This window comes from Mugil cephalus, chromosome 8, assembly GCF_022458985.1.
Source record: "Mugil cephalus isolate CIBA_MC_2020 chromosome 8, CIBA_Mcephalus_1.1, whole genome shotgun sequence".
NCBI lineage: Eukaryota > Metazoa > Chordata > Actinopteri > Mugiliformes > Mugilidae > Mugil > Mugil cephalus.
In genome coordinates, this window is record NC_061777.1 from 20,055,180 (window position 1) to 20,074,078 (window position 18,899).

At 41.2% G+C, this 18,899-nt stretch overlaps 2 protein-coding genes across 5 annotated transcripts in view; both read left to right on the top strand.

Annotated features, from left to right (window-relative positions):
- Positions 1–4,894, top strand: part of adgrd1 (adhesion G protein-coupled receptor D1) — a 28,240-nt gene extending 23,346 nt beyond the window's left edge. For all 3 annotated transcript variants that reach the window (XM_047592375.1, XM_047592376.1, XM_047592378.1), the window contains 9 exons: positions 124–235; positions 431–584; positions 1,711–1,777; positions 2,067–2,133; positions 2,237–2,328; positions 2,426–2,552; positions 2,637–2,678; positions 2,805–2,897; positions 2,997–4,894. In XM_047592375.1, the coding sequence (XP_047448331.1) occupies positions 124–235; positions 431–584; positions 1,711–1,777; positions 2,067–2,133; positions 2,237–2,328; positions 2,426–2,552; positions 2,637–2,678; positions 2,805–2,897; positions 2,997–3,092 (850 nt within the window). In that variant the 3' untranslated portion in view covers positions 3,093–4,894. The remainder of the gene's footprint in view (positions 1–123; positions 236–430; positions 585–1,710; positions 1,778–2,066; positions 2,134–2,236; positions 2,329–2,425; positions 2,553–2,636; positions 2,679–2,804; positions 2,898–2,996) is intronic.
- Positions 4,895–5,849: 955 nt separating this feature from the next.
- On the top strand, positions 5,850–18,762 carry ulk1a (unc-51 like autophagy activating kinase 1a). 2 transcript variants are annotated; one of them, XM_047590865.1, is made up of 27 exons: positions 5,850–6,366; positions 6,463–6,555; positions 6,648–6,689; positions 7,927–7,959; positions 8,079–8,115; positions 9,176–9,349; positions 9,495–9,568; positions 9,661–9,762; positions 10,712–10,770; positions 11,882–11,964; positions 12,042–12,092; positions 12,190–12,278; positions 12,374–12,530; positions 12,635–12,692; positions 12,937–13,026; positions 13,227–13,352; positions 13,453–13,589; positions 14,161–14,261; positions 14,551–14,666; positions 14,857–14,963; positions 15,312–15,437; positions 16,120–16,274; positions 16,438–16,613; positions 16,717–16,835; positions 17,222–17,379; positions 17,487–17,622; positions 17,723–18,762. In XM_047590865.1, the coding sequence occupies exons 1-27, from the start codon at positions 6,277–6,279 to the stop codon at positions 17,764–17,766; spliced, it is 2,733 nt and encodes a 910-aa protein (XP_047446821.1). In that variant the 5' UTR covers positions 5,850–6,276; the 3' UTR covers positions 17,767–18,762. The 2 variants fall into 2 exon arrangements, with proteins under 2 accessions (XP_047446821.1, XP_047446822.1); XM_047590866.1 differs by having other exon boundaries at positions 14,554–14,666.
- Positions 18,763–18,899: the final 137 nt, after the last annotated feature.

Below are 18,899 nucleotides of genomic sequence, written 5' to 3' on the forward strand. Positions count from 1 at the left end.
TCTCTGTCTTTCGATATATTACATTTTAATTACGTTGCAATGTAATTGTCATCCATGTGATTAGTATAGAGCTATGGATATGTGGCTATGTGATTTGTCTCTCCATGTGTCGCTGCTCCACAGGTCTGTGAGTACCATCCGTAACCAGCGCTACCACATCCACGCCAACCTGTCCTTCGCCATCCTGGTGGCAGAGATCTTACTTCTCATAAGTGCTCGCTTTGACCCGGGCACGGTAAGTGCACAGTACAGCACCCTCTTCAGTATTGAAGCTGAGGCTAATGAGTGGTGATAAAGTATTAAGCGTTGTACAAGATCAAATTCAGAGCAAATGATAATGAACAAAATAGTAAAGGAACCTTACGTAAAATAATGACCTTTAAAGGAGATTTTCTTGATTGTAAAAGTCTGGTTTTGTCCCCTGTGGCAGCTGCCCTGTAAGGTAATGGCTGTCCTGCTTCACTTCTTCTTCCTGAGCGCCTTCGCCTGGATGCTGGTGGAGGGCCTCCACCTCTACAGTATGGTGATCAAGGTGTTTGGCTCTGAGGGCAGCAAGCACTTCTACTACTATGGCATTGGCTGGGGTATGTCTACTTGTCAGTCTTTATGAGCAGCACTGTTAGCATTCCACTAAAACCCTTCCCGAAAGTTATCCTTTCCTCCCTAATTTAAACCAGTGTCCCGTCTCTTCCTCGTGCCTGTTACCATTTAAATTCACCTTAAATATCACTTATCGAAAAAGGAAATCACTATGACAATACTGAAGCGTTTCAGTGCATTCCAGTATAACGTTTGCTTAACTTGATCTCAGAGACCTGGAGTTTGATGGACAGATAAAACAAATCTGGGATATACTGCACTGAGCTGTAGGGGAACGCATACTCTCTCTTTTACATGTTGAACCCATTAGTGGAAAAACAATCTCTTTTTTATGACTTCCTTTCTTCTGGCCAGAGTAATTTTTCATTTTGTGTGGCCAGCTGCAAATTATGTGCTGGAGAGTTGTCGGACAGAAAAAAGCATGACTGCCCAAAAGTGTACACTTGTTTTGTAATTAACTGCTGCGATAAAGGCTGTTGAATATTTGAATCTTTCCTCCTTCAAAGTAAAGGTTTCCTCACGGCATCGAGTGCTAAACAACTTTGGGCTTGGTTACGCCAAGAGGTCTAAGTAGCAGAATTAAAAGGGGTAATTTCAAGGAAGTGAACAATTAGCAGCAAAGTAGATAAAACCACCAATGAGCGGCAGCGAGTCACTGCCACAGGCCCATGCCAACCCACAAAGCCGTGGAGCACTTTGCTTTGATGAGAGTGGAGTTTTGACGACACGGCAAGGAAAGGAAATGCCAAGGGAGACCGTTTCTGCCGGCATGAAAACAGGGATTTAGGCAATGCACACGTTAAAAATATCTTTACTTCTCTCTCTGGCCTTTTTGGTCTTTATTCAAAAGTGAAATCAAGTCTGACTTATGTTACCACAGTCTGTTAGAGCAAATTCACGTGTGTTTTACATAGTGTAATAACCACAAACTAAACATGACAGCATATCTACCGTAAATAACCCCCCATGGTAAATTACATGTATGGACACTGATTGTTACAACAACGCACAGTGAGCACAAAGAGACCCGGGGTCACATTTTTACCTCATAGCATGTAAATGTAGTCATGGATACTATTCGTGAATTTGTGTTTTGTTTCTTTGGACCAGGCTCTCCTGTAGTGATCTGTGTGGTGTCCATAACGTCAGCTCTTGACAGCTACGGGGAAGTTGACAAGTGAGTACGACCCGTGTATTAAAGCACGCGCATATGTGGAAATGTGTGCGATTCATTTTATTCCATGAATGTTTGGTGCGAGCGCATAAAAATGACATCACCTGCAGAAGAAATTGGAAACAACTGTTTTCAATGCGGTCTGAAAGCTTTCGGGTTAGCAGTCATACAGTCTGTCATTCTATATTGACATTACAGCGTTATATTGCATAATATCGCTGCATGTGTGGGAACGCGGTGTAAAATATTTTTCCTTCTTTCTCCGCTCTCGCCACTGCCTTTGTTGTTTCAGCTGTTGGCTGTCGCTCAAGAACGGAGCCATTTGGGCATTTGTGGCACCGGCTCTCTTTGTCATAGTGGTGAGGAATTTTGCAAAAATGAGTATTTGTCACTTTTAGCGCAATCTGTGTTTAATGTGAGCTTTTTATTACATTCAAAGACTGTGTTAAATGTATCCCCCAGGTGAACATAGGTATTCTGATATCTGTGACCAGGATCATATCTCGAATCGGTGGAGAGAATTACAAGGTTCATGGAGATGCCAATGCAGTCAAGTGAGTGTATTTGTGTTCACAAACTCTTCTGCTAAACATTGTTATCTCATAAACAAAATGCTAATGTAAGCATGGTTATCTCTTGGTTTGTGTTAAGGCTGACTGTAAAGGCGGTGGCTGTGCTGCTGCCTATTCTAGGCATATCTTGGATCTTTGGTGTCCTCGCTGTCAACACACACTCTTTGCCATTCCTGTATATTTTTGCTGTGTTCAACTCATTACAAGTAAGTCCTTCGCTGCGGGTTCTTTGCCTCTTCAAAATGTTTGCAGCACATTTACATTTGTAAAATATGGTTTTTCGTCTTCAGGGTTTTTTCGTCTTCCTGTTTCATTGTCTTCTCAACTCTGAGGTTTGTGTTTCAGTGGTTTGAGTCGATCTTTTCTGCTGCGGCAATTTCATATTTTGGGTGATAAATGCGTATCGTCCCTGACGTCTGTCACCAGTTTGTCTGCTATGGCTCTCCTTCTTCCTGCAGGTCAGAGCTGCTTTCAAACACAAAACCAAAGTGTGGTCTCTAACCAGCAGCTCCATCCGAAACATCAATGTGAAACCCTTCAACTCTGACATTGTGAGTGCTGACATTAAGAGATTTGCAATCAGAAAAACGAGGTGTCCAGCTCAAAATCTTCCTCAGTCTCACTCTGTCTCTGCCTAACTTATAATATAGATGAATGGAAACAAGGATGGCATGACTCCCACCAAGATGAACACGTGGGACAAAAGCACCAACTCAGCCAACCGTATCGACCTGTCTGCCGTGTAGAGCAACGGATCGCAATTTCCGTCTGCGGAAAGAGAGCAGGGAGAGCATTCTTCCACTTTTCTATCGAATGAATTGGACTCTCATCCACTCAAGTGAAAGTGATACCAAAGGAGGTGTTTTGTAGTTGAATCATAGCTTCACCTTTTAAAGACAAACAGACTCTTGGGACTGTGCCTTACTATTCTGTCATAATAACAATGAAAAAAAAACATCATGTTTTTCAAAAACAATACTGGGGATTTCCGAGGAGGAATCCGTTAGTGGAATTCAGGGTATGGCGGTGACGCTCCTTGTAGCGGGGTGTCTCACTTTGCCGCGTTTGCCTTTTTGCCGAGAGCTAGATGACAATTTTGATACAACCTTCATGTGTGCTGGGTAGAAATGTATTGTGATAAAAGTAAAAAAAAAAGTACAAATAGCTTTGGAGGCCAGGGGTGTACTGTACTTACTCTTTCCACTTTTGGTTAAATAAATGATTGTCTTAATCAACCACACCACTTTTATCCACAGGCAAATGCTTTCGTTATATGTTTCCACATATAAGGAGCTAATGCCGGCAGTAGCATCTGGTGCAAAGACTGCCCAAAGGTGGCGAAATTCACCCACCGGCATCACTAATCTTCTTCATGTTATTCCTTGTTTAATTAAAGTGCACTAAAAAACATCACAACATGGTGTGACCAAACCAGCTCAGCCTGAATCACTTCTACTAATTCACTGCTATTTTGCATAGGCACGTGCGTGAGAGTGGTACTGATCTTCTCATCTAACTCTTGGCAACAAAAGCAAATAAGCTTATCTTCAAACTGTTTCTTTGAATCACAGTTACATGTTTATCAAATCCTAATTTATCTCATCCAATACATGAGACAGAAGGAGCTTTAATTTGTGTGGAGAAAAGGGAAAAAACTTCGCCATGTGTGGCAGTAATAAGTGCTTTCAGTGCATGGTTCGATCCAAATGCGGGATAAAACAACATTTCCGCATTTTCTTTGAATGTAGTGTAAGATGTGTGCTTTAAAATTGTGATGAACTGATTTCACCAGCTGTAACAGTATTTATAATCACAAAGGACAAAAGGCAAACGTTTAGCTGGAAGAACTTCTCCAATATTTACCTTGTTCACACAGCTTCAACTCAGATTTGAAGACAGCACAAGACCATAAATGCAGAGTAACCGTGGATGATTTAACAGTGAATTAGACTCTTATATATTGTATTTATTTATTTCGTGATTCCTGATTCTTTATAATGTCTTCACGGCTGTCAGCAGCTCACCAATCAGTATGTTTTCATGATACATTCTATGTTTCTTTGCGTTTTCTCTGTAGAAATGAATTGACTGGCATAGTTGCAGTACCTCACATCTTAGTAAGCTCCCATACATATGTTATGCTTTTTGAGGAAAAGTAAATGTTGGTTGTGTATTTGACACAATTCTGTGAAGTTTTCTTTAGCCGTTTCTTCTTTTTTTGTCTTTCCTTGTTTTTTCTTACACTTTTTGTACAATTAAATATCAAATATGTTCTATAGCAGAGGAACCCGGCAACGTTGTTTTTTTTTTTTGTTGTTTTTTTTTCTTAACATACTGTGAGAATGGAGAGAGATGACATTGGTTGATCTTACACTGTGCCAACATTAGGTTTCCTAAAACAAGATTTACTGTAATTGTCTCTTTATGTCAGATATAAAGTTAAATATTTCAGTATCGCTGAGCTTGTAATTGGCTTTTAATGATTGTTTTATGGTACTATGGTTTGTGCTTTCAGTTATCTTGATTAAAAACTGTTTATGAAAACAGATTGGTGTCTTTCTTATTTTCAACCCTTTGCTGTGCTGCTTAGTGGATACATGTGCTTGTATCCAAGGGCTACATTATAACAAATCCATTTTTGGATGAAGAACAATAACCACTGAAAGTTTCCAACATTGTGCTCTGGACAATTAACACAAAGGAACCATTAATGAACTGTTAAAAGTGTAAAGGGTTAGGTTTGCAATTCCCCAATTATATAGATTATGCAGAATGGGGTTTTAACAGGCAAAGATAGAGAAAAGAAATTTATATTTTACTAAGTTAAAGTCTTATTATAAAACAATTATCCTCTTCTGTTATTGTCCAGCTGCTAAAATGCAACAGGAAACCACAAGAGCAGCTGTGTGCTAAAAATAAATGGTTTTCTGAAGATCCCTGTTTGATTTGAATGACATCTTAACTGCAGTTTATTAAAATAAATAGTAAGCAAAACCTGTACAGGTATGGAAACCTGCAAATGGCATGGAGAGAAAATACTGTGTGTTATTATGTTTATGACAAGGGTGTAAATTCAGTCTGTGATACTACAGTTTAAGTGTTGTTTAGGGATGTAGCTAGAAATGCCAGAACTGGATTGGGTTAGTACAGAGCAGAGTGCAGAAAGAGAATGACCTACACAGAATGAGTGTAAAATTACTTTTGACTTTACTTTTTGACACAGCAGAAAATCATTTGCCACAGATCATCTTGAGGCAGAATCCATTTCACTAATTGAACATAAATTAAATTGTATTGTAATGGAACAATATTTATTGTTGTTTTTTTTTTTATTGATTGTTTAGTATTTCTTTAAGAAGAAAAACAAGGCCCACCTTAAATTTGGTAAACTGGACTTTATTAGTATAGCAGTTAAAAATAAATCATAGCCAAATGAAGACACTGAATCCCGACTTTACGAGCTGTCTTTGAAGGCGCCACCATCCAACAGCTGCCGGTGTGTTTGCGCATGCTCGCTACGACACTTGATTGACTCCTGCGGATGGGTAGAAAGGTGAGGAAATAATAATATCTGAGCTCAGTGTGTAAATACAAACAGCTTTTGGGAGCTCTGTAGTGACTTTTGAACGTCATTCGGTCCGAGAAAAGCGACAGGAACTCAGTTGAATCGTTAAAGACGCGCAGCGGATCGCTGATATTTTGTTTACTGTTACAACTACGCACGCGGTTTTAACTTTTTGTGTTGACGGCAACTTTGTGATGTTGTCACTGATATTTTGCAGTGCTTTAAAGCTTTAAAGCGCCTGAAGACGCCATTTTTTTTATCAAGGATATGGGATTTACCGGTTCGATGAAAGTGCTGCTTCTTGAACCTGCTCGCACACTGTAACGCTTTTTTTTTTTTTTTTTTTTTTTTTTTTTTTAATATCCATGGAGTCTATTGGGAAGTTTGAGTTCAGCAGGAGAGACCTTATTGGTCACGGTGCCTTTGCAGTTGTGTTCAAAGGCAGACATAAAGAGGTAAATGTCATATCTGACACATTATCTGGTCTCTGTTGACATGTGTATTTCTGGTGTACTCATGCCATTTATTTATCTCTGCTTTAACTCCTTAAGAAACGTGACTGGGAAGTTGCTGTGAAGTGTATTAACAAGAAAAACCTTTCCAAATCACAAGCTCTGCTTGGCAAAGAAATCAAAATATTAAAGGTAACATATAGGTCTATGCATATTTTTCACCATTGCCCTTTGTCCGTCCCTCTGGGAACTTTTAACAAATATATTTTTGCCATCTCCTCTAGGAACTCAAACATGACAACATTGTCCGACTCCTTGACTATCAGGTAAGGATGGTTTCTCCTCCAGGTCCTCTGACACAAATCACCACAGATCTTTCCTTAGCAACCACAGTGAAAACCAGACATGTTGCCAAGTGATGCAAATGCTGACATGTTGCCGAAACGCTGAACGTCATTTGCCCACGTGGTACCGGTTTGGCTGTTGGATGTTGTAGTTTTTCCATGTGGCCGATGAACCGCTGGCAGGCGTCGATGTCCTTTAAATAAATCACTAAAAGAATGAAAAATTAGGTAAATTACTTATCTTATGCTAAAGCTTGCTTTTCCTGTAGGGAGTTAATGCCGCAGTCTATATATATGTGTCATTTAATGGGTCACACGTAGGACAGGAAATCCGCCATATGGTTGGACGGGAGTTTATTGTGTGTGTGCTTTCCTCTTCTCACCTAACTGACAGCTGCTAGACAGCCAGAAGAAGGTGGAGTGGAGTGATCGCTGTGTGTTTCTGACAGATGGCAGGGTGTAGTCAGTTTAACAATGGCTTATACAACACAGAGTCTGAGCATCGACACGTGCCAGCATCCAAGGCCAGTGAACTTCAGTTTTACATTAGCATTTCTACAACCTCTGTTATCTGTTAGAGAGGCACTTATTGCTTATTGCGTAATGGCCGTGATGTGTTTTTTATCACACTCCTCAAGTATCACTTTAATACACAGAGCGCGTTGACTTTGAGGTGGTGATATTAAAGACAAACAAAAGAAAGCTTGCTTCATCGCTTTCCGTTCAAGTCAGGTGGGACTGATACTCTGAACTTTTCGCCCGTTCCCTCTGCCTCATATCACGTAGTAGTACTACCTACCTAACACTTTATTTGACTTTAACTTTTTCGATGGAAATGAAGTGGGGCCCTTACTTGGAGAAGCTTCCTGGATGACTTAATAGACCCAGCGAAGGACAGGAGGGTTTGACTATATACAGTTTCAGGACCGTACGTTGGCTGTTGCCCGGAATTTCTAGAAGCCGCTGATTACAAGCCAAAAACCAGTCATCTCAGTCTAAGAAATGAGCTATGACACTTGTGTAACCCTGGGGAACAGCTGCAAAGGAGTTGATAGACTGTTGCTGTAATTCCCCAACTCTCTATATGGACTGAATGTTTTTTAAATATTGCAATCTTCATTCGTTTAGTTACTTTTCCATAAAAATCAGTTGTTGAACATTCGATCATTGTAGACAGCATCATGCTGACCATTTGTATTTTATGTGTTTCTATCAACAGGAATTGGGAGGATGTGTGTACCTCGTCATGGAGGTGAGCCGTGTTAGAAGTGGTAATGGCTGTTGTCTTTCCATGTGAAATGTAAATCACATCCATCAATAAGACCGCATTGTCAAAGCTTCTGTTAAGACTCGTCTCCCTTGCCTTTTCAGTACTGCAATGGAGGTGACCTCGCAGAGTACCTTCACTGTAAGTGTGATCCTTGGTAAAGGTGTCAAAGCAACTGGTGCATGCCACTGTTGCAAGAGAGGGTCTCTGTCTGCCTCAGTTTGTTGCTTGTAAACATGTTCGAAGCAGCTTACTCCTGTGCTGGTATGTTAGTGTGGCTTTCAAGAGGGTCGGCTAAGCTTCCTCAGCGTTTTGAATGAATAATAGGATTTCGTCAGGGCAGTTCAACCACAGAAATGAGGTTTAAATTTCCCACAGCGGGTGAATTATCACTTATAATCCAATGTACTTAACCCAGTTACAATGAAACCAATACACCGCGATCAAGTTTCTTTGCAGTGTTTTATACCTTCAGATTATGTAGAAACTAATAAAAAAAAAAATAAGATGCCAAGATTAGATCCTTTGCAGCTTGTGATGGCACCAGGGTTGCATCCAAAAAATATGACGCAGCTGACGCTCAACTGGGGTTGAGAGCGTTTCTCAGGCTAGAGTTTCCCGTGCTGCGTCTCTGCCAAGGAGGTGCATATAGCTATTTGCAGCGCAACACTCAGTCACATTTGGCAAGGTTCACGGAGCACCCACATGACCTCACCCATCTGCCACTCACTTATCCCCTATCCTCCGGTGGAAAAACACAGCAGCTTGAAATACTGGACGGACTGGGTGGGGTGGCGGGGGGAGACGGCCTAGACTTTAATTTCCAAATGAAGCCTCATAAACAAAATGTTTGTCTGTAAAGTGTGACAGCTGTGATGCTGATGCGGTTAAGTTTCTGCATGTTCGGCTTACGTCACACTGGCGTCAAGTGAGAGAACACGAACAGATTCTGCAACTATTGTTGTTACCATTTGAAATCCGTCCAAATATCTGCCGTAGACCCATTTCCGTATTGGGTTCTCTCATTTTGCATCATTTTCTAAATTTCTCAGTGAGCCATCAGTGTGGTCAGTCTGTTTTTTTTAATCCATGGTTCTTGGCTGCCCCTGTGTTTACATACCATGCAGCATGGTAAACCTTCTACACGTGATGCTGCCTTCTTCTTGTGTTCTCCAATGTCTTTCATTCCTCTAATTGACAGGCAAAGGGACATTAAGTGAGGACACCATCCGTGTGTTCCTGCAGCAGATAGCTCAGGCCATGAAGGTCCTTCAGAGCAAAGGCATCCTCCACAGGGACCTCAAACCCCAGAACATTTTGCTCTGCCACGCAGAGGGGCGCAGATCCAGTTCTGTCAATACCAGCATTAAGTTAGGTAACGGCCTTGATAATGTCACAATCATAATTTTTGTTACAATATTTCAAAATGTGCATCTTTAAGAAGGACGCTGAAGTGAATACATTTCTCAGTGTTTCTGGTAGTATATGTCAAACATGTCCCTCCCCTTATTCCTCTCCAGCTGACTTTGGATTTGCACGTCATCTCCAGACAAACACTATGGCAGCGACTCTGTGTGGTTCTCCCATGTACATGGCAAGTATTAAGGTCTCTTACTCTGCTTTCCCGTGCCAACAAGGTGTAATGTCACCGCGTTTCTGAGCTAATCTGTGTTTGTCTCGACAAAGGCTCCTGAGGTCATCATGTCCCAAAACTACGATGCCAAGGCTGATCTGTGGAGCATAGGTACCATTGTTTACCAGTGTCTGACTGGAAAAGCGCCATTTCATGTGAGTGGCACATTAAAAAAAGCACACAAACATCCGAACACAAAAAAAAAACCTGACACCGACGTCTTTTTATATGTTTTTGCTGAATGAATTGAACAGTTGGTTTACAGACACTTGCTAATGTCTCTTGCGTAATCGCAAACATCTGTGAAATTGTTTTCGCGTTGGATTCTAGAAAAGGCAAACTAACAACCATCACGGCTGAACATGAGCCCTCCCTTTCATAACACAGAGCAGCAACGTGATCCAGAACCATTAAGAAACACCTGTCTTCTGAGTAATGCTCTTCCTGAGCTCCAGTGTTGTTGTTGGAAAATGCTGCAATCGCTTGAACACTTGTCAGAAATTAGCCTTGTTTACAGATGGAGGGGGGTATGTGGAAATTGCTGTGGGCCGTTTCTCTGAACCCTTAATATACGCTGTTTCACAATCCTAGCTATTACTTTCTACTGTTCATGTGACTGCGCAAATAAAAGTGGTGAACTGATATTCGCAGGCTGCCTCGGCCGTCGTTCACACACAGAAACGTGTCGATATTTCACCATATTTTTCTATTATTATTGTCCCATTTAAACTCATATGCAGTTGAAGGATACCAATCATTCTGTTGTTTGACCCTTTGTACCTGTTGAGGTTATTTATGTTGAGTTTCCTTGAATGCATTTTCTCTGAGAATGAGAGGGCCGTTTATTTCTGACACGGCAGGTCAGCCGGTCCAAGTGAGATAAGCTCGAGGGTTAGTTTAAGGTTAGCTGGTGGCGGAGGTGTTTATTTAGCTGACGGGAATTCTGCTGTTGCCTTGGTGTGATCATTACCTATCCACATGTTGTTTATGTTTGGATTTTGTGGACTTTTTGTGACGTTGTATGCAAAGAAAACTTTATTGAACCGCTTGTTTAAAGTAACCAGGTGCATTTATTTGTGTGTGTGTGTGTGTGTGTGTGTGCAGGCCAGCACACCACAGGAGCTTCGTCTTTTCTATGAAAGCAACAGGACCCTTTTACCAAGGTTAGTGGTCCTCTGGATGAACCCCAGAAACACACACACACACACACTATATATACTGTACAAACACAACACGGTGGGAGGGGTGTAAACAGGCCTCTGTCATCTCTGCACTTGATTTGCTGACGAACAACTGACATTAACCTCTTGCGAGTTTGCACATGACTATGTCTATTTGACGAGAGCTTGAACATTCGCGCACACACTCGCAGACACATGCACAGACACAAACGCGCAATCTCAAGTAAGTAAATCTCATACCTCCACTAAAAATAGCCTCAATGTCGAAGAAACTGATCCAGACACCTGACAGAACCCATCTTCTAGAATAGTCTCCGTCACACACAATTGATATTTGAAAACGTTCCGTCTATAGTGGAATTCTGCATAAGGCTTTGCCACTGCCTTGTTATCAGTGGATACAGACGCCTTAACAGTCTGTTCTCTTTGCTATTTATAATCATTTTGAAAACCAAATCTCTGAAGTTCAGAGCTTGGACCTGGAAAGTGTTCAAAGGGATTTATGGATTGTTTGCCCACTGTTTTCATGGCGTACTTTTCCAGCCTGTGTATAACTCACCGCCATGCTTATCTTTTGCAGTGATAAAGCCGGATGATAAGATAGGCCCTGCTTGTGTGTGAGGTGGCATAGTTTGTTGTTTTTTTTTTTCTCATTCTATATATAACCCGATTTGCGGTTGCCGCTAGTGGCCTGTTGGGCTATCACTTTCCACATGACCCAAATAGCTCGACACAGACGAAAACACACACACGCAGTCTCACTGACTGAGTCAGTCGCGATGGCCGGACATTTGGTGCTGAAGCACATTAAAAAAAAAAAAAAAAAAAAAACAGAAATGTTACAGCTCTTTGTGTTCTTATGAAACAACAGTGACAAGCAGCCTCTCTCAGCATGTACTGCAGATTCACATACAACACACAGTATACTGTATAAAGAGATTGTTGCTGTTTTTCTCCTCTACCTGGATTCTATCGCAAACTCTTCTAATGAGCCATTAATTAAATTTCTATCAGTCTTAGCCTTACTTTATGTTTTTAGTTGTGTTCTAACTTATCAAATGAATCTAAACATGAAGCCTTTGGATTTTCCCAGCATCCCAAAGGAGACTTCAAGTAACCTAAGACACCTGCTGCTGGGGCTGCTGCAGAGAAACCACAAACAACGAATTAGCTTTGGTAAGCCTCTGCCTCTTAATACCCAAAATGCCAAAACATTAAAACATTTTCTTTAATGTGTATCTTTAAAATTGCAGATGAGTTCTTCCACCATCCTTTCTTGGAGACGAGCTCATCCACAAAGAAGTGTATGTACCGTTCCTTGTGTGTGTCAGCAGAGCTTAGTATCAAATGACCTGCTGTAGTTGAGGTCCTAACTCAACCGCATGTATGTTTCATGAACAGCCTCGCCAGCTCCCCTGCACTCCTACCCCAGCTCTGGCTCAGGCAGCTCTTCTAGCAGCTCCTCCACATCCCAGCTGGCCTCGTCTCAAGTACGTACGGTGTTCTCTCCTCGTCCGAAATCATCCTGCAAAACACGCGTAAAATAAATGCTCATAAGTATTGATGTGTCTTTACATGCACTTAGCATTCCGATGGAGAGTTGCACCGGCTTCATCCTAAGGTGCTGTGCTCGCCTACACAGGGCGCCCCTGGCTTCCTGCTGAAAGAAATAGCCAATCAAGACAGCAGAAACGCACCATCTTACACAGAAGATTATGTCATGGTGCCTGCTCAGTTTCCCAGTAAGACCTCTGAGCTTCACTTAACAGACATGTGGATGTGTTATTGTTTAAGGTTTTTCGTCATGTCTACACAAATAATCAGTTTACTTTTTGCTGCTTTCTAGGTGAATACACATGTGAGGTGGATGGGTCTCCCATCGATAGTTGCCTGATATACAGTGGGTGAGTCGTCCTTCCCTGGGTTGCACAGTATGTTGTCGGTTATTAATACCTTGCCACAAATGTCATGAATAGAATTTCTGTATTTGAACTAATATGAGATTTCACTACATGACGTCAGTGACACAAGTTTAGGTTCCATTTCTTAAATGTCATGGTGGAAAGAATGCAACTTGGTCCAGAATTTATTCAGTAAAATGTTATATTAGTTGTTGTGCAGGACTAACTAACAAATATGTTTCTTTAGATGTTCACTGCTGGCCGAGAGAGGACCTGGAGCTCCGGGAACGACACCCCCACCTTCTCCCCTGCTACGCTCACCCTCCAAGCCTGTTTGGTAAGAGACAGGAAGGCAGCTTTACAGTTTTGCATAACCACACATCTTTCTTTTGTTTTATTTTGTGCACAGTAAGAGAGTGTGTGCTTTTAGATCATGTAATTTTACTAGTTGTTCATATTCTACCAGCATTTAAGTTGTGAAATCAACAAAATCTCACCTAACAGTCCTCTCCTTGGCCTCCTCTTTTAACCGTGCAGCAAACCTGCTGAATTAGTCGGTCGTACGTGCAGCCACTCCGTGCCCATTCCTGTCCCAACTCAGATCCAAAACTACCAGAGAATGGAGCAGAATTTGCAGCCCGCTGGCTTGCATGGCTCCACAAGGCATGTACAGCAATCATATCTCTGCACTTAACCCACTTCAGTGTCTGTCTATCGTCAAGTCTCTTCCTCCTTTGATCTAACTTTGTCTCATGTCACTCAGGGTCACATTATGTTGTGCTGGCAGCAGTGAAAGCCCCTCACCGTCTGGAGGGTGTAGAGCTCTGCATCAAGGCTTTACTGTCAATTCCCCAAAGCTGGCAACTGGAGGAAGTGGACCACAACAGCCCTGCCCACTAGGTAGTCACCTTAATTGGCATTACTTATCCAAGGACTGTTTGATCCTCTCCAGACATGATCCAAAGCACTTGAGTAGAAGGCACCTAGACATAATACCTCTCACGCTCCAGATTTTTTTTTTATGGCCATCTGTTGACACGTTAATCACCTGGAATCCACATGACAAAAAGCTCGTTAACCACCGGAGACTTCAGTGAGTCACGGTGTGAATGGTGGTGAACCACGTGATTTATGTGAATATCGCAGCAGTATTAGAGTAGTATTAGACTGATGACTGAGAATCAGCGCAGACGTGAAATAATCTGTAATCTTTCTGCTTTCATCGACCCAATGACGGTTTTGTGTCATTCAGACACAGGTGACCATTAAATGAGACGTGGCTGCGCATGCAATGAGCAGCATCTGTTGCTGGTACTGACGTGCAGCATAAATATGCCATGTGTAGTGGATTCCAAGCATGGTTTTGTGATGTTATTTGGTTTCTTCTGCTGTTTCAACTTTTGACGACTTAATAAACATTATGTGACCATTTTTGATAATATTTGAATCTCTGTAAAATGTTCTACTTCAGTGGGAATGACCCCGAAGGCCTCAGAGCAGACTCTCCCACTCAGCACAAGAACTGGACTACTCACTGGCTCTCCTGGCATGCAGGCCACATACAGAACCAAGGTCAGCTTCTGTATACAAATGCAGTATATTAAAGAAACTGGACATCCACTACACTAAACTACTCTATTGTGTCAGTCTACCGGTGATATTTCACATTGTTTCACACAGAACTGGGCAGAAAATTTTAACTGGTGCAGTTTTGTTTTAGTTGTCATAACAGAAACAGGAAACATGACTAATGTGTCTTATTCTTCAAACATTTTATAAACGCAGCGCCTTATGACACAGTATTGACAGACACTTCACACAGTGGAAGTGGTTTCATATTTTTTTTTTATTTGGTTTTCAGCAGCAGGTTCAGCCCAGACTGCTAGCCCGAAACAAGACGGTCCCAAACCTGCAAAGCCTCGACCCGTCTCCTGCCTCTCAGTCCAAATCAGCCAATAAGAAGGGCCCTTTTAAAAGGTCAGAGCATTAAAATACAAATATAATATCGTAAATATTAGTTAGTAGAAGCCACTGGAATGAAAAGTGAATCTGTTCATATGAAGATTTAGCATCTGGTGCCTGGAGATATTACGCAGTCAAACAGGTGCATCGTCTGATGAATTGTTAAGTGGTCTCAGTGGTGTCTGTGGGTATGTTGAATGTGCAGATCGTGCAGCTCAGGCAGGCTGTCTGATATGCTACTGAAGGCGGCTCATCTGTTGGAGGAGGGAAGTGATGAGAGCCTCAACTGTGAGAGGAGCATGGACATTGCAGGTACGAGTACAAATTACTACAATTAGGAGTGGTCAACTGATTTCTACTGAGCTGCTCATCTGTGTCCACAACGTAGATGTTGTTTATTGTATATTGAAAAAAGAAACACAGTATTTCATCCTCAGATCTAGTTTACAGATATAGTGAGTGGAGGTATGGGCCAGTTAAAAAAAAAACAGTAGCACAAAGTCATGCAATTAAATCCTTGGTGATGTGATCTCTTTTTGCCACATGCAGTTGTTATTTTTTGATGCTCGTACTACGATGCCATTTACTGGATTACGTTTTAGCTTGGCTGCTTTTATCAAATACCCATATGACTTAAGTCTGTCTTTTTTGTTCCTACAGCTCCACCTACTGGTTGTCTTAGGGTTTTTCCATGCTCAGAAAGCCCACCTCCTGCAATCTTCACTATGGGGTCTCCATCCAATGCAAACACTCCACCAGATACTGTGGTACCCAGGACCATCTCAGGTACTATCCCTCATCCCCCCCTGTTATTAGATACAATGCCTGGCCAAAAAAAAAGTCACCACAAAAGAACCACTCTTTTACAAATGAATCCTGGTATTGTCATTTTGGGAAATGCCCGTAACATCAGAGAAGGAAAAATCCACTGATGGAATAACCTGGTCATTCAGTATATTCAGGTAGTCAGCTGACCTCATTCTTTGGACATATGTGATATACATCACCAATTAACCTAATGAGCATGTGGGTACCTGGAGAAAACCCACACAGACACGAGGAGAACATGCAAACTCCACCCAGAAAGGCCCGAGCTGGACCCAAACCTGGACCTTCTCGCTGGGAGGCGTCAGTGCTAACCACCGAGCCACTGTGCCGCCCCTTAATAATAAAAACCTTAATAAAAAAAGTCACATTTTGTGTTTGCTTGTGTTATCTTTCACTTTAAATTTGTTTGATGATCTCCAACATTTCAGTGTGACAAACATGCAAAAACATGAGAAATTCAGAAGAGGGCAAACACTTTCTCACACCACTGTATTTGCTTAGTTAAACTTCCAGGTGGCACGTTTGTTTATGGCCAGACAGTGTATTACCTTAATTAAGTACGTTTGTGCATGGTTTGATTCTCCCTATTAAATTTCAGCTGTTCGGGTTAAGGTGAATTTGCATTCTGTCTTAAATGCAGGTTCCCCCGGCTACATTAACTCTGCCTGGCTACTTAACAGTCGCCTTCTCCAAAGAGGAAGTCGTAGAAACAGTGAGACTGAAGCCATGGATGCTATTCCACACAGCAGTCTGATTTTTCACCCACCGGAGCTCCCTGAAGATACTCTCATGGAGGTAGAGTCAAATACTGACAATACTGTGTGGCGAATCCTCCGGGTTTTTCTGAACTTGTGAGAATAAAGTATATTGGCATGTGAACATTTATTATTGTTATATATTATAGGCTTAGAATCCACAAAAACAATATTCACATCATTTCATTGTTCTCTTTTCGCAGGAGACTCATACCGATGCTCTGAGTGACCTGCGTTTTACTTTGGCTTTCGTCCACTGCATCATGGAACTTGCTTCTTCCAAGGATCCAGGCCTGGATGCTATCAGCTGTCCTGATGTTTCCTTTCTAGAGCAGAGCTTGGTAACGGATCAGATCAGCCTTTTGAGTAAAGAGTGGAGGTGAGAGGCATTTTGGTTCTGACATCATCTCATGACTTGCAATAGCTTCCTTTGTCCACAAATCCTTCTGGAAATGACTTGTGTTTCTTGTGTTTTTATCCAGCTTTGCAGAGCAGTTAGTGTTGTACATGAAGGCTGAAGAGTTTCTGTCATCAGCCTTACACGCTGCTAAAGCAAACATTAAACAAGGTCAACTCCTTCCCTCTGCTACAGTCAAGCAAGGTGAGACCAGGGAAGTCTGGTTGGGAATGTCAAGCATGCAACTTTTGTAGACTTGAACGGTGTCTGTTAAATGTTGTTACTCCTCAGATTTTAGGTTCTGTGATTGAAAAACTGAATTATAGATTTCATGTGTTTGTTGCATTCAACAAGGTTTTTTTTAAATCTGGCTGCATGCCTCCAGACTCTTACCGTGTGTAGCTTGACTAAAAGCTTGGTGTGCACAAAGCTGAGCTACACACACTCGATACGCATTGATAATGTAAACTGTGAACACGTTTTTTTCAAATATGTGAATATCTGTTCTGAAAACCACACAGTGTTATGCTTTTGGGTGTATAGCAATGTTGCTAACTATACAATGTCTGTGCATATTGTGTTTTTTGCAGTTATAAGGAAGCTAAATGAATTGTACAAGAACTGTGTAACATATTGTCGCTCCCTCAACAATCGGCTACAGACCTTCTTGCTTGACAAACAGAAGCTTATGGATCGCTTCAGTGCACTCACAGCAGAGAAGATCATCTTTGACCACACCGTACACATGGTGAGCTCATTTCACTGCAGGGGATGCTCGTACTCGCCTAACAGATTCTTTCCTGTAGGTATCTTTTACCATAGCCCTTTAAATGTGTTTGTTCTTGCTGAATTCAGGTTCAGTCTGCTGCTTTAGATGAGATGTTCCACTGTGGCACAGCGTCCGTCCAGCGTTATCACAAAGCCCTCCTGCTGATGGAAGGTCTGGCCCGAAACCTCTCGGAGCAAAAGGACATCGACAACATGGATAAATGTATGTCAAAGAATTACATACAATATTTAAAAAATGTCGGTGTGTATTTCCCGTGTGGTCATTGTTTTTCTTTTTTCTTTTTTTTTGTCAATCTCTTCAGGTAAGAAGTGTATTGAGCAACGCCTCTCAGCTCTGCAGACATAACACTATCAGTGAGCTCTATGACTGCGTCCATCCTCAATGTAGATGGATCCTGCAACACATAAGCACTTTGATCTCTCTTACGGGAAATGACCATTGGAGCATCCGCTCTTATCCCACCACCCAGTCTGTAATCTTGACATAAATGCACAGAAATGACTAGATGTCCTGTCGTGGACACATTCTTGAAGATAGACTGAATTAGGACTGTTTGAATACTAATCAGGTAAATTGTTCTCAGTATTTGTTTTTGTTGTTTTATTACAGACTTTACAGTAGAGTGATTCAGTGTTTTGCACATAGAATTGTTTGATAATGTACAAGTGATTTTAAATGTGTTATACTTGAAACAAATATTATTTAGTTGTTTCCTGTGTTTGAAATCTTTGTGTGTAAATGTTTGCCTGACGACAGAAGGAGAATGTTTCGGATGAGATGACCAAATATTGCCAATGTGTAGCAATACTAGCAACACTGTGCCTGTTTTTGTACATTATTCATCATAGCAGAGTGGTGAGTGTAAAGGTTATCAAAGTACGCTTCGTCCTCAAAGAAAATGTTTGCTCTCATGAATGCTAGTCTTACAATCATACAGACTTATACCACTGTAGAGTGCAATAAGTATGTTTTGACATCTGAATACGATTTCAGCCCTCTCATGGGTAGTGATGTACTCAGTTCTGAGGTGCTTTAAACGCATGCATATATGTGTGCACACAAGTTTTGCTGTTTTTGTTTTAAAATTTTAAGTAATTTTGCCTTCATAGATGTTTGGGTTAATTAAATAATTTATTAATTAATTTGTACATAATTCTTGCCTGATAGGACACTAGGTTGTTTCAATTACATATTCAATATTTTGTGAAAATGTGTGTTAAATCAGGAGTTTGTTAGAATTGCTCCAACTGCCTTTTGTATTTTAACTTATAGTCTACCAGTCAAATTTGCCAGAATGACTTGACAGTGTGAGAACAAAATAAATTGTATTTATTATCAGAACTGTGTCTGCACAAGCCTGTTTCAGTGTGCATACTAAAGAAGTTTTAGATTATCATTTTGATGTCATGTTCAGATACCTTAAACCTAACCTTTAAATTTATTAGAGAATTGATAAATTCTTAAAATTAAATTATTAT

Coding starts and splice junctions, on each gene's coding strand:
- ulk1a (XM_047590865.1), top strand. CDS start 6,277: ATGGAGTCTATTGGGAAGTTTGAGTTCAGCAGGAGAGACCTTATTGGT. Junction 6,556..6,647: donor AAGAAATCAAAATATTAAAG/GTAACATATAGG, acceptor CATCTCCTCTAG/GAACTCAAACATGACAACAT. Junction 9,763..10,711: donor CTGGAAAAGCGCCATTTCAT/GTGAGTGGCACA, acceptor GTGTGTGTGCAG/GCCAGCACACCACAGGAGCT.